At 36.6% G+C, this 16,586-nt stretch overlaps 1 protein-coding gene and 2 pseudogenes across 1 annotated transcript in view; 1 reads left to right on the top strand and 2 right to left on the bottom strand.

Moving 5' to 3' along the window:
* The window catches only part of Sgcz (sarcoglycan zeta), a 1,053,795-nt gene that overhangs the window by 1,000,813 nt on the left and 36,396 nt on the right, over nucleotides 1-16,586 (top strand). The window contains exon 5 of the mRNA XM_028872379.2: nucleotides 14,998-15,112. Within this exon, the coding sequence (XP_028728212.1) occupies nucleotides 14,998-15,112 (115 nt within the window). The remainder of the gene's footprint in view (nucleotides 1-14,997; nucleotides 15,113-16,586) is intronic.
* LOC114695183 lies at nucleotides 4,690-4,790 on the bottom strand (annotated as a pseudogene).
* Nucleotides 12,396-12,862, bottom strand: LOC114695157 (annotated as a pseudogene).

The following is a 16,586-nucleotide window of genomic DNA, read 5'->3' as shown; positions in this document are numbered from 1 at the left end:
CTGGCTCTTCAGTAAATGATGTTGGAAAAACCAAATGTCCTCATGACAATGAAGCTGTAAACTTTCTTTAAACCATTTGCAAACTTCAAAGCAAAACACTGAAATATGCAGCAACATGAAAAAAAACTAAGTATAGCACTACAGTCAAAATCACAACACAATTCTAGAGCAATCCTATCACCTTAAAAAGTTATAATAATATTAGGGTTAATACTCAGAGTTCCAAAATCCACCTATAGGCAACCACCAATCTGCTTCTCTTAGTTAAAATTTCAGTTTGCTCGTACTAAGTTACTACAAAGTGTTTAGATTGTGTTAGCACCTCTAGGATCTGTAGCAATAGCCCTTTGTTGATTACTGATATTTATTATTTATTGCTTTTTACCTTTTTGTGACCATGTTTATCAGAAATTGCTAAATGTTATTAGTTGATATAATAATCTACTTTTAGCATTGTTGATAATACGTCACAATAACTGCATTCTATTGCATTACCACCTACCCTTTTCTTCATCATCAACTCATTATCTACATTTTCAGAGTTGTATTTTGGTTCTATTTTTTTTGTTCCACTTATTTTCTAACTTCTCAACTGAGATTTTTGATCAGCAACTTTTTTAGTTTTTCTCTACTTTTAATATAATCACTTGAGACCATCAATCTCACTGAAAGTACTAATTTAGTATAGTTTCATAAGATTTGAGAATAACAACATTTTACTATTCAGTTTGAAATATTTCACAGTTTTCCATTATCATTTCTAAGCTTTCTCGTGGCCCATTTTTAAAAGGAACCTGTTCATTTTTAAATATAATGACTTCCATTGTCATATTCTGCTGTAGAAAGATTTATTGCACTCTGGTCAGATAAAAACTCTATGATTTTGTTGTTAATCCTCCTCGTTCCCTCCCTCCTCCTCCTGCTATTTCTACTCCTGTTTAATCTCCTTAATTTTCTTATTTTTATGATACTGGAAATAGAACCCTGGCCTCATGCATGGCAAGAAAATGCCCACCACTAACTTACACCACTAGTACTTTTTTACGTCTTTGTTTGTTTTTTGATATTTGGTTTGTTGATTTTTTTTTTTTTTTGAGTCATGGTCTTACTAGGTTGCTCAAGTTTGATTGAGCTTTGCTCAGGGAGGACTTGAACATGCCATCTTCATAACTTAGTATCCCATGGAGCAGATACTAAAGGCCTGTACCACCAGTCCCAGATAAAAGCTCCACAATTTCTGACATAACTAATATTTAACTGTCCACACATCTTTCCTATGGCATGGTTTTATTGTATTTGTTATCTAGGAGAAAATAAAAAAGGACAGGAATCTAAAAGGGAAATATTAGGGATATTGAAGTGGAAATATGCCAGAAGGGATGAAAAAGTGTAATTGAGTGAATGATAAGTCGATAGTCAATCTTCAGTGTCAACTTGACTGGGTTATTCACCTTGGAGACACAATTGTGGGTGGGTCTGTGAGGAAATCTACAGATTGGCTTAGTTGATAGGGAGAGAAACTTAATTGTAGACAGCAATTCTTCATGGATTTGCATCTTTGAATAAGTAAAAAGGAGAAACTCAAGTGATTGTCTGCATTCATCTCCCCTTTCCTACTGGATTTAGACACATTGTGTCCAGCTATATTTAGACACATTGTGTCTAGCTATATCATACTCCTGTCCTCATAACTTCCCCACCATAAAATACACATTGCTCTCAAACTGTGAAATTAAACAAACCCTTTTGTAGGGGACTCTGTCCTCACAGCCAGAAAAGTAACTAAAACAGGGTGAATATGATCAAAGTGCACATTTCATATAGAATTATCAGACAGAAATCTTTTATTCTACACAATCAATATATGCCAGTACTTTATTTTAAAATTGGGAGTGCTAAAAATGATTTCAAATGAAGACTTCAGCCTATGTTCCTCTGACTGGCCACAGTGATGAAAGCACCAATAAAGCATTTCTGAAGTCAGCCATTAAAATCTCCCGGATTCTTACATTAGGAGCTAAATTATCCTTCTTAATGGAAAGGTTTTAATCCAAACACACCACCTCATCATTTCTCTAGAGACCAAAGAGGGTTTGGTGCCTCTTTAGGGACCATAAATAATGATTTTCAAAGCAAAGAAATTTAAGAATTCATGTAACCATCAGTGACTGAATTCACAATAAAGCATCACAAACAATGAATAGCTACCTCACAAAGACAGTTTATTATTATTTACCTGACAGAATAACAATGTCTTATGATTTCTTAAATTGTTTACTTTGAAGATTATTTTTGTTTATTATTAGGTTCACTTGCTTCAACACTAAAAGTCATGTTTATAGAATAAATTGATTTCAGAGAGAAGACAGGAATGTTCACAATCATTTAAATTAAATAGCAATATAAATTATTATGTTAAAAACTAAGAATATTAAAATATCAGTAAGCATACATCAATGTCTCCATTAAAACATTTGAATGGCAGTTTAAACACACTGTGTGTCATTTTATTGAGAAGAGAGAAAAGCTTTGGTGACTTTTTCAAGAATACACTTTTTGACCAGGAATGGTTTGTATGCAAATTTTCTTTTATTAGACAAAGAAAATTCATGCCTTATGCCAAATAAAAGTTCCACAATTTTTGACATAACTAATACTTAACTGGTCGCACATCTTTCCTGTAGCATGGTTTCTATTGTATTTGTTAGCTAGAAAAAAAATAATAAAGGACAGGAATCTAAAAGGGAAATAATAGGGATATGGAAACAGAAGTATGATTGTCATTATATTTATCCAATGAACTGTCAAAATGAATTTCAAAGGTTAAGAAGAATAATTTTATACTTTGGTATAGTGTTTATAATTTAATTGATACCACAAGATGTCATGATTACTTGAATATAGCTGCAATGTATAGTATCACAGCTAATTTAATTGTATTGCATATAGTTTGGAGGAAATACACATTAAAATATAAGAAAATGTTTATATCAAATAATTTTAAAGAATGTTTGAAATATAATACTGATATATCTTCTTGTATTGACAGTTGCTATTTGAAAAACAAAATAAGCTAAGGCACGTAAAACTACAAAGGGTTAAAACACTATATATGTGGCTACATATCCATCTGATGATATATATGCATATGCATATATATGCAAATATCACAGAAAGTTGTTGAAGAGAGGACAAGAGAAACGTCTTATGTATTAGTTATTTTCTTCCTTATAAAGCAGAAAAGCAAGTCACTGATTGTGATGGAAATTGTTTTATTTCTACATTACTGAGATTGCCACTCTTATCCTACCTTCTCATCTTCCACAAAAGAAATACGAACATATTACACATTCTGAATAAGTACAAAAAATGAAATCAAGAGAGAGAGAGAATAAGTGGTCACCAATCTTTTGTTTTTTTTATTTTTTGTTACAGAAGCATGAACAAAACTCAATGGTAAGATACTTCCTTTCACTAATTGTTCAGGGCTCCTTGTCTTACCTAATGCTGACAGTTCTTTTCTGTGTGAGACATTCCCACAGTTTGCTTCTGATCTCTCCTTAAAAGAAATGAATCAACTTGGATGAAAATAAAGCATGGAAAGAATTTACAGAATAAACTCTTGCCTACCAACTTTGTGTTGTAGGGAATATAAAAATGCTAGAGGCCTGAGTTGTGTGATATACAAACAAACAGAATGCTTTGAATGTGTTATTCTGTTGGTTTACTTAGAAAGATGTTACTTCAATGTTATTTGAATTTATTTTCATAAACAATATGACCACCTCCTCCCATGGGCTCCATACTACAGTACACAGCCCCTGAAGCTTTACTGGAGGCCAGAGTGATGCTATGGGTCCAAGAAAGATACCATCCACTGCCCACTAAACCTCTTTAAGTCTATTCAACAAACCCAAACTGCACCCCCAACCCTGGGCTCCATATCCCTGCTTACTACTTTAGAAGAAGACTTCAACTTTACCAGAGGCCAAGCTGGTCCTAGAAACCCCAGGGAACACATTGTCCACTGCCCAGAAAACCCCTTTAAGCCTGCCCAGCAACCCCAGACTACACCCACAACCTCTGGCTACAACTATCCTGGTCTACAACTTCGAAAGAAGATATCTGCTTTACCAGAGTCCAGGCCAGATTTAGAGAACCCAGGTCTATAACATCAAAGCAGACTTCAGCTTTACCAGAGAACAGGCTGAATCTAGAAACCAAAGCTCTTGCAGCTGTACTGGAGACCAGGCTGGTCCTTGGGACCCCAAGGCCAAACCAGATCTAGGGACCATAGACTATCCTCTCCCCTAGGCTCCATATCCTGGTCCACAACTTTGGAAGACGACTTCAGCTTTCCCAGAGGCCAGGCTAGACCTAGGGACCCGTAGCTCAAAAAACCCCAGAGTGGACACCATATTGGATCTGAAGACACACCAGCCACCAGAACCCTTGGCCATTTAGGCCAGAAGACCTGAAAGGAAAGAGACACCAAGGAACAAGTAGTCTTCAGCCCAGAAATGCACGGATGGTTCAACATAAGAAAATCTGACAATGTAATCTACCATATAAACAAGCTGAAAGAAAAAACCCACATGGTCATCTTGTTAGATGCTGAAAAAGCCTTTGACAAGATTCAACAACTCTTCATCTTGGAGAGATGAGGGATACAAGGGACACACTTTTTTTTTCAATATGGAACACTTCAAGACCGTCATCCTTGCTCAGGTGTCATGCTAATCTTCTCTGTATTGTTCCAATTTTAGTATATGTGCTGCTGAAGCAAGCACCAAGGGACACACCTTAACCTAATAAAGGCAATATCTACCAAGTTGATTGCCAACATCAAATTAAATGGAGAGAAGAAACTCAAAGCTTTTCCACTAAAATCAGGAACGCGACAAGGTTATCCACTCTCTCCATACCTACTCAATATAGTACTTGAAGTCCGAACTAGAACAAACGGACAGCCAAAGGAAATCAAGGAGATCAAAATTGGAAAAAAAGAAGTCAAAGTATCATTATTCATAGATGATATGATAGTGTACATAAGTGACCCCCAAAATTCTACCAGGGATCTTCTTAGATGATAAACACCTTTAGTAAAATGACAGGAGACAAGATTAACTCAAAAAAATCAGTAGCCCTCCTTTATACAAATGGCAAATGGACTGAGAAAGAAATCAGAGAATCAACACCCTTCACAACAGCCTCAAATAATATAAAATAACTTGGTGTAATTCTAACAAAGCAAACAAAAGACATGTATGACAAGAACTTTGAGTCTTTGAAGAAAGAAATTGAAGAAGATATCAGAAGATAGAAACAGCTCCTATGCTCATGGGTCCATAGGATTGCCATAGTAAAAATGGCCATCTTACCAAAAGCAATCCACAGATTTAATGCAATCCCCCATTAAAATGCCAACACAATCCTTACAGACCTTGAAAGACAGTTCTCAACTTCATATGGAAAAACAAAAAACCCAGGATAGCTAAAACAATCTGAACAATAAAATAACTTCTGGAGGTATTAGCATCCCTGATTTCAGGCTCTACTACAGAGCTATAGTAATACAAAACCATTCCACCAATAGAAGTGATATTAAGAAGCAGCTTTTACCTGAAGCTTTCAATGTTCAATACAAATCAAGAAGCAAAAAATAGTTTAGAGAAGACCTCATTAGTTGTCACAGGTATTATTCAGTACAATTATGTGATCTTGTTTCAGGAACTGCTAAAGAGAAAATTGTAAATGATATTACATAGTTATATAATTGCTAAAGGGGGCAGGATCGAACTCACTTAAATAGAAATTCAGTTTGCATCTTACAGGAATTTGCTTAGTTTTATACTTCCCCATGGATAATTTCTGAAAAACTTATGGAAGTTTCTTTTTCCTTACAACTCAAGACTGATGGCCTTTGTGTATTGGGAGAAAAGTGCTGAAGGAGATTTGTAGACATTCCTTAATATAGACAAGCTTCAGAGAGCCGGAAAAGGAATGATACAGGAAAATGAAAATTCAAAGAAAACTAGAAAGAGAAACTGCAAAGCTGTTATTAAAGATACTTCAAAACAGAAAAGATATAATAAAAATGAGGAGAGGGAATTAACTGATTCTTGTCATTGGACAGTGCAAGGCTAAATGTTTCTACCTGTGGGGATGGCAGTCAATCAGTTTTACTCTATTAGACAAACCTAATAAACTAATGCACATAACCCAACACACACACACACACACACACACACACACACACACACACACACACACACACACACACACACACACACACACACACACACACACACACACACACATATATATATATATACAGAAGATAGAAACTATATTTATATATATATATAGTACTTTAATAAAATGTTTCACAACATTATAAATTAGTTCAAATGAGTAAGTTCCTAGGGAAAAAGTATTAACTGATGCATACCATTCTGAGAAGAAAGATAGAACTTAAAACTTTTTTTTAAGATTTATTTATTTATTATATATACAGTATTCTGCCTGCATGTGTCCTTGCAGGATGGAAGAGGGCACCAGATCTCATTACAGGAGGCTGTGAGCCACCATGTGGTTGCTGGGAATTGAACTCAGAACCTCAGGAAGAGCAGTCAATACTCTTAACCTCTGAGCCATCTCTCCCACCCTGAACTTAAGACTGTTAATTATTTATTTTAGCAAGTTAAAATTTTCACACCAAGAACAAGTACCAAACGCTCAAAAATTCTTTGTTCTATTAATTTAATATTTTATTGGTAAATATGTATTCCTTCTAGATAACTCATGGTTAGAAAAACAAAGAAACAATTTCACCAAAACTAGCAAATTACTGAGGTCACCAGGCAGTTTTACAGGAACATTGGGGATGAATTATCTAGAGAGTCTACTGGACACAAAGGCAATAGCATCATCTAAAAAAAAAAAAAAAAAAAGTGTCTCAGCATGGGTACCAGCTCATGAAAGCTGGATCCCTACACCCCTGGCAAATCTACAAGCAGCTCCACTATAGCCTCATTTCTCATTTCCCCAGCAATTCATTGCTGTCTACATTCTTTTTGAGTCAGGACTGGTGAATCTTTGGACTTTCAGAGCTTTCTTATGTTACTAGAGGTATCTGAGCTTCTAAGTCCTGTCAATGCGCTGAGTCCTTGGACCCTAGCCTTTTCCCCCAGGAGTAAATGTTTCAGTTCAGAGGAAATATCTGCACAACATGCTATCCATTCTTCTGGCTTTTACAATTTTTAATAGTTATTTATTCATTTATTGAGGACTCCATACATGAGTACGGTGTTTAAATCATTTTTTGATCTCTCTTTGCTTTTTCTAATTTCAATGTTCCCCACCACCTCCTTTTCAAATTTATGGCCTCTTATTCTCTAATTACTGTTATTACAGATATACACACAATTATTTAAATTTATTAAAAAACAACCTGCTGAGTTCATACCATATTGCCTATGTGTGTGTGTGTGTGTGTGTGTGTGTGTGTGTGTGTGTGTGTGTGTGTGTGTTTAGGTCTTACATCTTGGGCTTTTACATTCTTTCTGCTTTCTTTTTTCATGAGATGTGAAAGAGATATAAAATTCCTTATTCTCCTCTGTATATCGCTGAGAAGGTGGCCACTGTGTCCTGGTAAGGATCACCTAGTCTCAGCACTTTGTTGAATGCTTAGTCCCAGTGCATCCATTACCCTATCAAAACAAAAAGCAGAAAAAAGAAAAGTTTCTCTCCATCATATGCTGTCAGTATAAATGCTAATGTGTAGGAGACAATTTCATGGGCACATGATATCCATTTAACAAAACAGTAGCATTTGTTTCTCTGCTGGTGATTCCGTCCTTCCTGCCTAGGGGCTTTTGCCCTGGCTTTCAGTACCCGACGTGAGCTCTTTCCTGTGGTGTGCACATTAAATCCAATCACAAAACAGTTGTTGTCATCATAATAGCTGTGCCACAACTGAATTAACAGGCACACCATGCCAGTAATGTTGATAATAGAGTATGAAGAGGCTGTGATGTGGAAGGATGGGTAGTGACATTTTTTTTCCCCAAAACCTTGCTTAGTCCCTTCTGGCTTTACAAGTACCAGCCAGAGGGAGTTGCTCTGGCTCTTTTCTGTTTGAGTTCTCCAGATCCTAGTGCCAAAGTACGTTGTGTCTTTAATAGTGGAGATTTCATATGACAGTCACTGTTCCCTCTCTCCTTCCTTCCTTCCTTCCTTCCTTCCTTCCTTCCTTCCTTCCTTCCTTCCTTCCTTCCTTCCTTCCTCTGTCCCTCCCTCTCTCCTTCCTGCCTTTCTCCATCCCTTCCTTTCTTTGTCATCTTTCTTCTCTTTCTTTGTTTCTTTGTTTCTTTCTTTCCTTTATTGTGTGTCTTTGTCTGAGGACAGAGTTATATGTAGCCCATCCTAGACTCATCTGGAACTCACTAAGTGGTCGTGGAGGACTGTGAGAAAAATTCTCATGGTGTAATTGCAAATTCAAAGAACAGCAAAAGTGAAACAGTTTTCAAAATGCAACTCTGCAGACCTGAGATGCCACCTTAGAGAAAAGTCAGAAATGGGTGGTGTAAGAATTGGCAGAGAGTGGTCTTCAGGTTACTGATGCTGGGGCATCCTTGACTTCTTTGTCCCATTGGCTGGTACAGTTTTCACGCTCTTCAAACACAGTCCCCACCCCAAATTCTCTACACAAATCTTTATCTAACGCATATCCTAGGCCTTGAGGCTACATCTCTTTCTCATCCTGGGCACAGTAATGTACCAAACTACTTCTAACTTTTTAGTCCCTGGAGTTCTGAGAGAAACAAGAACCAGCTACCTGCTAGGAAAGAGAGGTGCCAATATCTTCTGCTTATTTCTGATGCTTTAAAATTAGAAATAATGGACCACAACAACTTATTTCTTACAATGGCCTTGAATTCCTGATACTTCTGCTTCCATATCCACATGATAATTCTGCTTCCATATCCCATCCTGTGATTACAGTACGAAACTCATGCCCAGGTTTGTAATAGTCTTTATTACATATGAGACCTGTGAAATAACACATGCCTAGTACTGAGATTTTCACTCAACAATCTTGTGATTCGTGGCAGTGCCATTTTCCACCTTTGAGATTCAAACTCAGAAGGTATGAGGCTTTGAATTAAATATACCCCTCACACAAGCACGCACGTGTGCACACACACACATACACAGAGAGAGAGAGAGAGACAGAGACAGAGACAGAGACAGAGGAGACACAGAGAGACAGAGAGGCAGGGAGGTATACACAAAAAATTAAGAGTATAATTAACACAAGTAATAAGAATATGTTTATGTACCACAACTAAGAAAGCATTTGAAAAGCGAAGTGTAGTGGGCAGCTCTTCCAACTTTGCCCTGGAAGTACTACCCACATTGAGGCTTCCAGTAACTGTCATGCCTATGAGGTGGGGCCAAGAGACGAGCCCCTAAGACCGGAGATCCAGATGTGCTGGCTCTCTTGGTTCCTGGATCCTGGATAATGGAGGTAGATTGAGCAGAGTTCTCCAGATAACACCACTGGACTGCACTCCACCTTTCCTGGACCCTCTAACCAGTCCCTTTACTTGTAAGTTATCCCACAAAATAAACCTCCCTTTTAACTACGTGGAGTTGCCTTAATACTTCAACCAGTAGTGGACACCACACATAAGTAACATTTTGGAAGATGAGAATGATAAAAAACTAATTTCACCAGAAGTTTAAATGTTAATTAAGTTTAAATGAATATATTTTTGAAATATTAATGACCCTAAAATAGATTATCTACATCTGAGTTATAAATCATAAAAATATACACTTGATAAGCGGTTATAAATTATTCTGCAGACTAAACTTTTCTCAGGGACCAGGATAGAAAGACACGTGCTTAAGGAACAGTGACAATAATGACTTCAACAATGTTGATAGTAACAGCTATTCCTTTAAGTAGGCACTAGGCAAAATTATTTGCATATTTCTATCTGCATAAGTTTTAAATAACTTCTTAGGCCTTATCTATTTTTATTTTATATGTATGAGTGCTTTGCTGCCATATAAATTCACTAAGTGCATCTAGTGCCCATGAAGGCCAGATAATGGCATAGGATCCCCTAACTAGAGTTACAGATGGTTGATAGCTGCCTTTTGGTGTTGGGAATCAAATATCATTCCTCTGTGAGAGCAGCAAGTGCTCGTCACAACCCAACTTCTTAGCTGATTTTTTTTTTAAACAAAAATGGAGATCAAGAGGTATGGATATGAATTATAGGTAAGGAAATAATTCAAATGATGACAAATAATGGCATTATCACAACACACTAAAAGTAAACTTTTATTGGGGAATAACTAGTTTCATACAAAATTGTTAGTTTTGACAAAGGTTGATGGGTTGATCAGGGAGAGAAACAGAAGGACAAAGGTAACCCCCTGAATATGAGTATTCCCATTACTATATTAGTTTCTGGAGGTCAAAGGGCAGCTCTGGCCTTGATCCATTGGTCAGTGCTTGTCAGGATAAACATAACTCTCACAGGATCTCAGGAGAACTACAAATACCAAAGCCTTCAGAGTCAGGAGAGGAGAATCCTCCAGACTAGCTTGAGGTTGCTCTTCTTTAATCTCTAACATATCTTCAACCATGACAGACCTTCCTAGGATACATTTCACATGTAAGTTTTCAATGACACTTGTATTATAAACAAAATAACGTCTAACATATACTGATAACATGTGTACTTGAAAATTTACTGTCATTTTTATATTCAGAAAAGAATATATATATGTATATATATATGTATATATATATATATGTACAGTGTGTGTGCATGTGCATGTGTGTGTGTGTGCACACTCACATGGCATAAATGTTTATTGAGGAATGGATAGGGGTAATCAGTCCTTAGCTGCACCTTTCCTCATAGCAGCTGACTGTTGTTTAGTTCCTCCCACTATTCTTGGCATGGATACCTTGTGCATACCTACCATCTTGATGATTATGAGGGCACACTTGAAGATCCAGAGCAGCTCCATGGTGTATTACTCAAAGCAACATACTTCACGTCATGTCCCACATGAACTTGGTGTATTAGCTGATGCTCTCTCTGTGCAAGCTTGTGGTAATTCATCTACATCTTGTGGCCCTTTTGAGACCTGAAGCCATGACATACTTCAAAGCCATGGCTGTTGGTCTCCAATTGTGGCTGTGACTGTTTGGGTTTTAAGAATTTATTCACACAGCTCATAGGAATTTGGCTGCTATTATTTTGTTTTTAGAATTTATCTGTACACATGGTAATTTTAAAACAGGAATTTCTGAATGAAGAATTGTGAATAACAGTTTTATTTTGCTGTGGGAATTTCTAATCTCTTAAAGATATTCAAGAACATGAAAATGTTGAATACATATAAAATTAAAGTGCAAAGTTATGTAGGATGTAATAACAGATCATGCAATGTTTGAGAAAGACACATCAGAGACAGGCAGACATAACCACTTAGATCGCTGTTTAATTTTCTTTGAATCAGTTCTAAAGAGAACCTAGAAATCCCTTGCAAATATATTATATAAACATCATGGATGTTCTCATCAAAAAAGAATTTCCAGTTCTAGTATTTTATCAATTGAATGTAGAAAATACAAAGACAATAGTTCATTACTCTTTTTCTACTTAATGTGATTGTACCTTTGACCCATTGAACCTTGCCTAATAAAACATGATACTATAAGCAAACAAATGATAGGCCACCAAAAACAAGTTCAAATATACTAAGTTCAGTATTATGATGTATAATACATTAATGTTAAACACTGATAGTCCCAGTTACTGAATATATCTCCAATTATATAGTTTTACTTATTTTTCAATTGTAGAAAAGAAAAGCAGTGCATGTAAATGTGATGCTATATAATTATTTTCTGACATAAAACATTTATTTACTATAAAGTCATTACTAATTGCTTGCAATTTTGCCATCTGCAATTATGCTAATATAGTGAATAAAGTGTACTCTGAAGTATTAATTTTATATCTGTTTTTCAATTGGATGGTTTCTGCATGCATTAATTTATGACTTAGATGCATCTCTCAATTCTGCATGCATAAATATTGTGCAATTTGCTTATTTGACTTTGCTCATTTAAAGTTAACTAATTAAAATTTCAACTCCTTTGCCAGAGCCATACTCTACCCTATGAAGCTTCTAATAGCTATTTCTAATAGTTTATTTGTGATAGTTTCTGTGACATGCTGTGTAATATTTTAATATTTCTATAGCATCTCCTGAATAAAGATATTAATCACTACTCCTAGAGAATTCTTGATAATCTGTGGGTGGACAGAATGCCTTTCTTTTTTTTTTTTTACGGGTTCATCCTTTTATTTGGTATGTTAACAAAAGAGGTTTAGTCAAAAAGACCAAAGCCCATGTCATCATCAGACTCCTCAGATTCTTCCTTCTTTGCTTCCACTTTCTTCTCCTCAGCTGGGGCAGCAGCAGTCGAGGGGGCAGGGCCGCCTGCTGGTGCGGCTCCAGCTGCTGGAGCAGGCCCACCAGCCCCTACGTTTCAGATGAGGCTCCCAATGTTGACATTGGCCAGGGCCTTTGCAAACAGGCCAGGCCAGAAGGGTTCAACATTGACAGCAGCTGCTTTAATGAGGGCATTGATCTTGTCCTCCGTGACCGTCACCTCGTCGTCGTGCAGGATGAGGGCGGAGTAGATGCAGGCCAGCTCGGAGACGGAGGCCATGTTGCGGACTGCTGGCACGGTGCTAGTCGCCGGATGAAGTGAGGGCCTCACCCCAACGCGGCCTTAGCTCCCTCGGAAGAACCGAGCACCTTGGCGGCAGCTGAAGAAAGGGTCCCAGAATGCCTTTCTATGCATGTAACTATCTAATGCACGTCTGTGCCATCAAATATAACTTGTGAAATGATTTAGCTCAGCAGTTGAGTATATTTGAAGATGGCAATAAGGCATCAATGTTAAAAGTTTTATGTGTAAAAGATCTATAACTCGCAGGTCACTGAGGCTTAAAGTGTGCCCAAGTCTCTTGAAGATAGATTTAAACACAGATGTATGTAAACCTAGAAGTCAAATTCCTCAACACATTGGCCTCAATGTTTTGACTCTCAGTTGAGTTACTGTGCTACAATGACTAAATGCAAACATAGAAGTTTAGACTGAAAATAGACAAAACATTCAAGTGAATACTACCTTCTCAAATAATATTCACCAAGTCAAGATGATGGCCAAAGTCTTCAGTGTTCACCTCAATACTGTCTTTAAATTTTGTAAGAAAAGATATTTGAATTTCTGTGATTATCTTAAAAAGATAAATGATTTTAATTGGTTGTGGTTTCCCATTTGTTGCAAACAACAGTTTTCTTTATGAGGGGTGAAAACTACATTGTCTATAAGGACAAATGTTGATAGATTGTTGTTAGGGATTATGTAGGGTTGATAAATTAGTGGTTATAGGTTCTCCTCCAATTGCCATGAATTCACTATTACTGAGTAGTTAGCTATGTTTCCAGTACCAGGAATTGTTTCCCTGCTGTTAAGTGCATCTCATTCCAATTAGAGAACTAATGATGAATGTGGAGGTGTGTGTGTCACTACTATACCCTTAGGGTTATATTGTCATGCTGTAGGTTGGTATGCTACATAGGCATCAAAACTGGGTAGGACTGTTGGTTGCCTCTCTCCTTTGGAAGCTTTATACCTCCTGGTACAATGAAAGCCAATCCTCAGAGACAGGGTGTTCAATTCCAACTCAAGGGTCTCTGGGGCCTGTTTGTGAAGTATATAGTGTCCATAGCAATAGGAACATATCTTCCATCTCTGAGGAGAACCAAAGTCAAAGGCAATAGGTTGTTTTGTCAAAGAGGAGATGACAAAATTCTAAGACCTAGAGAATCAGGGAGTTGCTGTGAGACTGTGTCTCATTGTAATATCAGAAACCACACTCATGACGTCTCAGCAACATGACAACTCAAACATGAGCTGAACAGGAACTATACCAATGAACATGCCAACATGAATGAGAAAAGCCCACAATACAAAGAACTATAGGCAACCGAGGAAAGCTGGGAGAGGTGGTCTACCCCAGGGAATAACAGTGTCAAATGGTCTGTCCTGAAAACATACACAGGAGTAACATCATATAGACTGAATAGGCTGATTTTATATATATATCTAACAATTAGTAAAAAGAGGCCATGAATTTGAAGGAGAATGGGGAGGTGCATGTTGGAGGGATTCCTCTTTCTACTTTGAATCAAACTTTGGAGTAATTAAGTTGCTTATTTTAGAGTAGTTAAGTTGCATACAGTTTAATGAATATGGAAAAATAATTATTAAAACTTTATTATGAAAAAATCCATTGAAAGAGTGATTATAAAATGGATTAAAATTCATTGTTATTGAAGGGTAAGAAGATAACTACACTAAAATCTATGAAATGTGGAGTAGTTAAAGATTCACAAGTGATTGATGCTTTAGAACCCACGAAGAAGTAGCAATGTGAGTTCTGTGGTCTACACTGTGAAGAGATGTGAGTCATTTGGGCCCCATTTACTGAGCATATACTACATGCCCAGTAAAATAAATGACAAATCTTCACCCCAGCAGACATTGCCTCCCCTGTGACTGTACCAAGTGTTTTTTATTTGGCTAAGTGCATATACTATATTAAAACATCCTTAAACGTTTAGAAATAATAGGCATGGTCATTTAATATACTCGAAATATTCAGTGCAATTAGGGGTTTTTTTTTGAAAAGAATAACATCTTAAAAGTGTTCATTCAGATGTAAAACCTACCACTGAGATGAACAAGGTGAACAATATATGTTTTTCTTTTATGTTTATAATATATATATATATATATATATATATATATATATATATATATATATATATATATATGGTGTTCTGCATCCCAGCTTCATTTTCAAACCTTCCCTCTGACTACAGGAGCTGAGGCTGTGGAGGCGCAGTGTAAAAGATTTGAAGTAAGAGCAAGCGAAGATGGCAGGGTGCTGTTCTCTGCAGATGAAGACGAGATAACGATTGGGGCTGAGAAGCTAAAGTTACAGGTACTGTCATGGAGATCTTTGAATGTGGCTTATATCGTAAGCATACACCATTGCCTGGAAGGTCCTTGACAGGATCTCTGGCTTCCTTCCTCAAAATTGAGTCTCCCATATAATTATATATATATATATATATATGCTTTTCAAATAACTTCAATTAAAGTCATTAACTGTGGTTAGTGAATAGAGTCTAAATATTAATTTTTTTTAAAAAAAGTTTTACTAACGTGTGAAATGTAAAGCTGGGTCACCCAGATAAACTAAGAAAAATGGGTTAAGTGGTATAAAGTGATATGGGTCAAGGTAATAAATCTAGAAGTGTTATATCCATTGTCCCTCAGAGAAAAATCTTTTTGTGTATGGCTTCCCTGTATGTGAACCCTCCCTGTTTACACAGCCTTCTCCCTCCAACACACAGAGAAACAAACAGACAGAGACACAAAATAATTCACACTAAATCTGTCCTCCTTTATCAGGATAGCATGTATTAACTTCAGAACTGCTTCACTCTTGTCTATGACACTCCTAAAATGAAAATATCAAAGACAAATATAGTTTATAATTTCACACACATAGGAGAGAAAATTGAACAAAGCGTAGACTGCAATATGAAGACAAGGGATTGGCTGGTCCCCTCACATATACTTTAAAGCAAGAACTCAGTCTTTTGATAAATAACACTACAAAGAGACACTGACTCCAGAGTGAGCAGTATAAATTAGGTAACTATTCAAAGTACCTGTGACAAAAGATCTGTATGAATTGTAAATTAGTGGCATGAAAGTTTTCCCTTTCAAGCAATATCCATAGGAATTAAAATTAGGATGAATCCTTTCTCACTTTCTTTTACTTTATGAATAATGACTTTTTTTGAGGGACTCTTGTTTTAGAAGGAAGAGGATGATTTGACTGACTGAGATCAAATCATAGTGCTAATAGATTTTAGCATATTTATATTTAGCCTACTTAGAATACAGGTGGGTACAAATTAGAGATCACACCCTAACCTGAACATCACTGCCTCAGTTTTCCATTACTGCAACAAAATACACTATGACAAAACAATCTAAGTAACTAACTAACAACGATTTGAGAGAAGCAAAGAATCTGGACCCTTGTTGCAGAGGTTTGGCAGCCCATGTTTGCATTTGAACAGCTCCATTGTTTTAAGCCAGAGGTCCTGAAGAGCCTCACAGCAAAAAGGGTGTTAAATATAAGTCCTGCCCAGTGCAGATGAGAAGCAAAGCCATGAAGAAAAAGAGTGTCTGGATGAAAATATATCCCTCAAAGTCATTTCTATTGTGATCTGTAGCCAGCCAGGCTCCACGTACCTTCAAATTCTTCTATCAATTAATCCATGAGGAATATAGAGCCCTTAAATGATCAGCTTTCAGCCAACCTTTAACACATAAACTATGAGGGTGAAATTTGAGATTCAAGCCATAATAAGCAATATTGTCACTCTATTGC

This window comes from Peromyscus leucopus, chromosome 17 (genome assembly GCF_004664715.2).
Source record: "Peromyscus leucopus breed LL Stock chromosome 17, UCI_PerLeu_2.1, whole genome shotgun sequence".
NCBI lineage: Eukaryota > Metazoa > Chordata > Mammalia > Rodentia > Cricetidae > Peromyscus > Peromyscus leucopus.
Note: the sequence above shows the minus strand (reverse complement) of the source record. Positions and strands in the feature narration are given on the sequence as shown.